This window comes from Megalops cyprinoides, chromosome 5, assembly GCF_013368585.1.
Source record: "Megalops cyprinoides isolate fMegCyp1 chromosome 5, fMegCyp1.pri, whole genome shotgun sequence".
NCBI lineage: Eukaryota > Metazoa > Chordata > Actinopteri > Elopiformes > Megalopidae > Megalops > Megalops cyprinoides.
The window spans coordinates 41101301-41107500 of NC_050587.1; the positions used below are offsets into that span (position 1 = coordinate 41101301).

Genomic DNA, 6200 nt, shown 5'->3' on the forward strand with positions numbered 1-6200 from the left:
CTCAGTATCCTTTTCCGAAAGGACTCGGTATCCTTTTCCGAAAGGACTCGGTATCCTTTTCCGAATGGACTCGGTATCCTTTTCCGAATGCACTTGGTGTGTTTCCTTTAGCTCCTCAGCTCAGCCGTGCTCAGTTTGATGTTTATATGTTTTTGTGCTTTCCCTGCCTTTTTCACCAAATTTTTGAAAAGTTCCTTAGGCTCATCTCACCCCGAAATCCTGTGTTACAACCCCCCCCCAGATCCTGTGTGTCTCAGCAGATAACATGGCCAGGGTGGAGGCGGAGCCACAGAGCATGGGGAAAATACCTGTCACAGCCTGTTCATTTTGTAAAATCTTTTTTTAATTCATAAAACATTTTCATTAAATGGATATGTTAATGAAGAGGTGTGTGTTTTGTAGGTGTTCATTCACAGTGCCATGCCACGAAAAGGATACATGCTTCATTATGTATCTTACGTTTAATCATTTAATCATTTAACCAATCTATGAACATTATTTTCAGCAAAATGCTGTGATAGTTTTAAGTGAAATTCTGTTTTTGTAACAGAGACAGAGAGTGAGATAAAGCTGGTTTGTGTATGAATTTCAAAGAGGATTAATCAGCATTTGCAAACATGACCAGTATGTGTAGGATTTAATGAAAAACGTGAACATGCTTGGTATATAAATTCTGCTGTTAACACTATGCACATTGTGCTGTGATCACAGCATACTGCTACCATGCTGCCCTAAACACTGGCTTTAATTAGAGGCAGAGAGGGAGATGCCCTAAACACTGGCTTTAATTAGAGGCAGAGAGGGAGATGCCCTAAACACTGGCTTTAATTAGAGGCAGAGAGGGAGATGCCCTAAACACTGGCTTTACTCAGAGCGAGATGCTTCAGTACAGTGGCTATAATCAGAGAGACTCAAAACACTCGTTTTAATCAGAGGGAGGGAGGGAGAGAGAATGAGAGCGGCACTGTGCCTTTGAATAGCATTTTCTCTTTGTGTGTATTGCTGTCACACAGTGGTGCCAATAACAGTACAGTAGCTGTTCACAATCCCTGCCAAGGGTATGAGGAAGACAAAAATAAAATCAGCCATGCCGCTTCGATTCCTCCTCCTCCCCCACCCCTCCCTCCTCCTCCTGTGCTCCATCTCTCTCTCGCCCTGCCTGCTCTGGAATGAGCAGTGAATGAGAGAGGTAGAGTGTGTGAGAGAGCGAGAGAGAGAGAGCGTATGTGAGGGAGAGCGGGGGCTTTTTTCCTCGTCTGCATCAGCAGCACTGCAGAGGAAGCGAAAAGACAGAATCAGGAGAGAGCCTGAGAGGGAGGGAGAGGGAGAGAGAAGGGGAGAGCGATCCATTGCAGTACCAGTAAACAGGTACAGTTGGTTGCTTCCTCTCATCCCTCTCTCGGTGCTGGACACACGCGCGCCTGCACACGCACGCACGCACACATACGCGCATACACACACACGGAGCGGCAGAGAGAGCAGCTGAATTACTGCATCAGCATCCTCACGCGGGCCCCCTCCTCTCTGCAGCATCCGAGGAGGGAGGGAGGCAGAGCGACAGCCTGTGCAGCCTTTCACAGGCAGGTTTTCCTGCTTTTCTGTCCTCGTCTGTTACTGATGGTGAATAATGCATAGAGGCAGAATGGCTGGGCTGTGCTACCGCCACAGTCAGAGCTCGGTCCTCAGAGGAAGCAGGGACGCCTCTCTGCGCTGAGTGGGGCAGCACAGGTGGAAGCTCTGTGTGTGTGTGTGTGTGTGTGTGTGTGTGTGTGTGTGTGTGTGTGTGTGTGTGTGTGTGTGTGTGTGTGTGTGTGTGTGTTAAGGGGAATATTAGGAGGATTTTCTGTGTGCAGAATTAGCAAAGAGGGACGAGGGACACAGAGAGAGCGGGAGATCGGCTGTGTCGTGTTTCTGTAATATACGTTGTTTGTGTGTCTGTGGCAGGAGGACCGGAGGAGGCGGTGAGGAGGGATTTGTTTGGCTCGTTCGCTGGCGTTTCTGCGCTCCGCACCGCGAGGAGGAGAGGGAGCAGCGGAGAGAGGGGCTGCTGCAGGACCCCCCCGGGGGAGCGGGCCGGAGCCGCGGCCGCATGAGCGGCGTGTGTGTGTGACGCGCGTCAGACCCCCGGCGCCGCAGTGGCAGGGAAGCCATGGCTCAGGCAGCCAAACAGCTCCGAAAGAGCAAGGAGCTGGACGCCCTCGCTGCGCAGGAGCAGCGTGAGAAGGAGGAGGAGAAGAACAAGAAGAGGAACCGCTCCAGAGACCGCCGCCGCAAGGTAGGGCAGCACATCCCGTCAGCGCACGGACAAACGCACACACTGTAACACACACAGCTCTCGCATACTCGCAGACACTCAGTGAAGTGTGGGGGGGGTGGGGGGTGCAGTCAGTAACCGCTGTGTCCTGCGCAATGCTCTGTGCTCGGCCGCGGCCTCTCTCACCCTGTGTCATTGATGTCTGAGGCTGGCCAGCTCCTCTCGCTCTGTGCTAACAGGCTTGCCGTGCTCACCATCCTGTGTTCTTTTGTAGCTTCATCCTGTTGGAAACGCTTGTTTTTTGCGGTCGCTGTGTGAGGAGAATGTGTGCAGGCTGTGTGAGGAAGGATTGAGGGAATATCCCCAGCTCCCCCCCCCCCATGCATTCCTTTCACAGCCGTTTAGTGGCGGCTGTGAAGCACCTCTGGGCTGTGGGAGCGTACGCTCACCTGTGCTGGACACCCGCTCTGTCCCACATCACAGAGGGCAGGTGTGGTTAGTAGGTGAAGCTGTTTGACAGTCCCACAGACCGGGTTCCCCTCGGCATCCTGTCCTTCCTGTAGTGTATCTCAATGTTATATTTCCAGCGACATCTTCACTGCTGTGCGGATATTAACTTCCTATCATGCGATCCCTCCTCTGATGCTCACTAAGTGTCTGACCCTCAGAGCTCTGAGTCAGCACTTCCTTCAGCTCTGCCTGATTTGTGTTGAATGTGTAACCGGTTCCCTTGAAGGGGGAGTTTTTAATATTGATTGTTGATGTCATGCTTTGTGTATGAGGTTGTGTTTGGTGCTGCATGACTTCCTCTCAGCTGTAGGAGTAAGAGGAGAGTGAGAGACTCAGAGAGAGATGCAGTGTGTGTGTGATAGCATTGGATCAGGACTCAGAGAGAGATGCAGTGTGTGTGAGCATCGGATCAGGACTCAGAGAGAGATGCAGTGTGTGTGAGCATTGAGTCAGGACTCAGAGAGAGATGCAGTGTGTGTGAGCATTGAGTCAGGACTCAGAGAGAGATGCAGTGTGTGTGATAGCATCGGATCAGGACTCAGAGAGAGATGCAGTGTGTGTGAGAGCATCGGATCAGGACTCAGAGATGCAGTGTGTGTGTGATAGCATCGGATCAGGACTCAGAGAGAGATGCAGTGTGTGTGAGCATTGAGTCAGGACTCAGAGAGAAATGCAGTGTGTGTGATAGCATCAGATCAGGACTCAGAGAGAGATGCAGTGTGTGTGATAGCATCAGATCAGGACTCAGAGAGAGATGCAGTGTGTGTGTGAGCATCGGATCAGGACTCAGAGAGAGATGCAGTGTGTGTGATAGCATCGGATCAGGACTCAGAGAGAGATGCAGTGTGTGTGATAGCATCGGATCAGGACTCAGAGAGAGATGCAGTGTGTGTGAGCATTGAGTCAGGACTCAGAGAGAGATGCAGTGTGTGTGATAGCATCGGATCAGGACTCGGAGAGAGATGCAGTGTGTGTGAGCATTGAGTCAGGACTCAGAGAGAGATGCAGTGTGTGTGATAGCATCAGATCAGGACTCAGAGAGAGATGCAGTGTGTGTGATAGCATCGGATCAGGACTCAGAGAGAGATGCAGTGTGTGTGTGAGCATCGGATCAGGACTCAGAGAGAGATGCAGTGTGTGTGAGAGCATCGGATCAGGACTCAGAGATGCAGTGTGTGTGTGATAGCATCGGATCAGGACTCAGAGAGAGATGCAGTGTGTGTGAGCATTGAGTCAGGACTCAGAGAGAAATGCAGTGTGTGTGATAGCATCAGATCAGGACTCAGAGAGAGATGCAGTGTGTGTGATAGCATCAGATCAGGACTCAGAGAGAGATGCAGTGTGTGTGTGAGCATCGGATCAGGACTCAGAAGGTGGTACAGTGTGTGTGATAGCATCGGATCAGGACTCAGAGAGAGATGCAGTGTGTGTGATAGCATCGGATCAGGACTCAGAGAGAGATGCAGTGTGTGTGTGATAGCATTGGATCAGGACTCAGAGAGAGATGCAGTGTGTGTGAGCATTGAGTCAGGACTCAGAGAGAGATGCAGTGTGTGTGATAGCATCAGATCAGGACTCAGAGAGAGATGCAGTGTGTGTGATAGCATCGGATCAGGACTCAGAGAGAGATGCAGTGTGTGTGTGAGCATCGGATCAGGACTCAGAGAGAGATGCAGTGTGTGTGAGAGCATCGGATCAGGACTCAGAGATGCAGTGTGTGTGTGATAGCATCGGATCAGGACTCAGAGAGAGATGCAGTGTGTGTGAGCATTGAGTCAGGACTCAGAGAGAAATGCAGTGTGTGTGATAGCATCAGATCAGGACTCAGAGAGAGATGCAGTGTGTGTGATAGCATCAGATCAGGACTCAGAGAGAGATGCAGTGTGTGTGTGAGCATCGGATCAGGACTCAGAGAGAGATACAGTGTGTGTGATAGCATCGGATCAGGACTCAGAGAGAGATGCAGTGTGTGTGATAGCATCGGATCAGGACTCAGAGAGAGATGCAGTGTGTGTGAGCATCGGATCAGGACTCAGAGAGAGATGCAGTGTGTGTGATAGCATCGGATCAGAACTCAGAGAGAGATGCAGTGTGTGTGAGAGCATCGGATCAGGACTCAGAGAGAGATGCAGTGTGTGTGAGAGCATCGGATCAGGACTCAGAGAGAGATGCAGTGTGATAGCATCGGATCAGGACTCAGAGATGCAGTGTGTGTGTGATAGCATCGGATCAGGACTCGGAGAGAGATGCAGTGTGTGTGAGAGCATCGGATCAGAACTCAGAGAGAGATGGGAAACAGCTCATTGACACAATGGACGGCTGTGTAGAGCAGCAGTGTCTGGGCTGCTGCTGAGGACCTGAGCCGCTCAGAGAGGCAGTAGCACTGAGGAGATTCCTCCTTAAACCCCTCTGTGTGTTTGCTCCGCTCTGAGTCACAGCATGTACCTGGAGCCGCAGATCTGAGAGCAGCAGCAGGAGGGACGCTGTAGCCCTGCCTGCCTGCTGTGTGAGAGCCCCCCCCCCCCCCCCCCCCTGTTCACATGTGTGTTCAGTACTGGGAGATTGGTGTTGGTGTGTGTTGTGGAACTTTGTTGTGATGTGCTTTGTGTGGCTTTGTTGAGATGTATTTTGTGTGGTTGTGTGGAGATTTGGGTTGTGATTTTTGTGGTCGTGTGGAGATTTGGGTTGTGATTTGTGTGGTCATGTGGAGATTTGGGTTGTGATTTGCGTGGTCGTGTGGAGATTTGGGTTGTGATTTTTGTGGTCGTGTGGAGATTTGGGTTGTGATTTGCGTGGTCGTGTGGAGATTTGGGTTGAGATTTGCGTGGTCGTGTGGAGATTCGGGTTGTGATTTGCGTGGTCGTGTGGAGATTTGGGTTGTGATTTGCGTGGTCGTGTGGAGATTTGGGTTGTGATTTGCGTGCTCGTGTGGAGATTTGGGTTGTGATTTGCGTGGTCGTGTGGAGATTTGGGTTGTGATTTGCGTGCCAGTGTTTGCTGTGATTCTGTCTGTATTTGGGTCACAACAGGTTCTCCCTCCCTCTGGGTGTCTCTGTATCACAGCCCCTGAGCTCTGTCCCTGTACAGGAAACAGACTCATTCAGCAGATTAAAGCGCTGTGTTAGCATGCACACACCAAAAGACAAACGCAGATAGGGAAACATATCAGTGATTAAGCCCCTCCCCTCTCATGCCTACAGATGGACTCTCTGAGTCTAAGCACTGGTGTTTTAGCTGAGGCGCTTATCTATTGTAAAACTCTCATCACTTCAGATGGTAAACTGCAACTCTTTCTGCTACCATTTTGATTTAGAGTATTTAATGATTGTTAATTAAGTAATTTTTATTCAAATGAAATGTAGTCTTATTGTGAATGCTGTCTTATTGTGTTTTTTTAATTAAAAGACAGAAATGTAGTTTCTCCTGTTGAATTCAG

The 6200-nt window shown here is 50.3% G+C and overlaps 1 protein-coding gene across 3 annotated transcripts in view; it reads left to right on the plus strand.

Moving 5' to 3' along the window:
• Positions 1-1313: 1313 nt before the first annotated feature.
• LOC118777765 (ankyrin-1-like) overlaps positions 1314-6200 on the plus strand; it is a 69252-nt gene continuing 64365 nt past the window's right edge. Inside the window, exons 1-2 of one of the 3 annotated variants that reach the window (XM_036528911.1) lie at positions 1314-1368; positions 1945-2275. In XM_036528911.1, coding sequence (XP_036384804.1) covers positions 2150-2275 — 126 coding nt within the window. In that variant the 5' untranslated portion in view covers positions 1314-1368; positions 1945-2149. Of the gene's footprint in view, positions 1369-1626; positions 1740-1944; positions 2276-6200 lie in introns of those variants that run through there. The other 2 variants (XM_036528909.1, XM_036528910.1) reach the window with 2 other exon arrangements.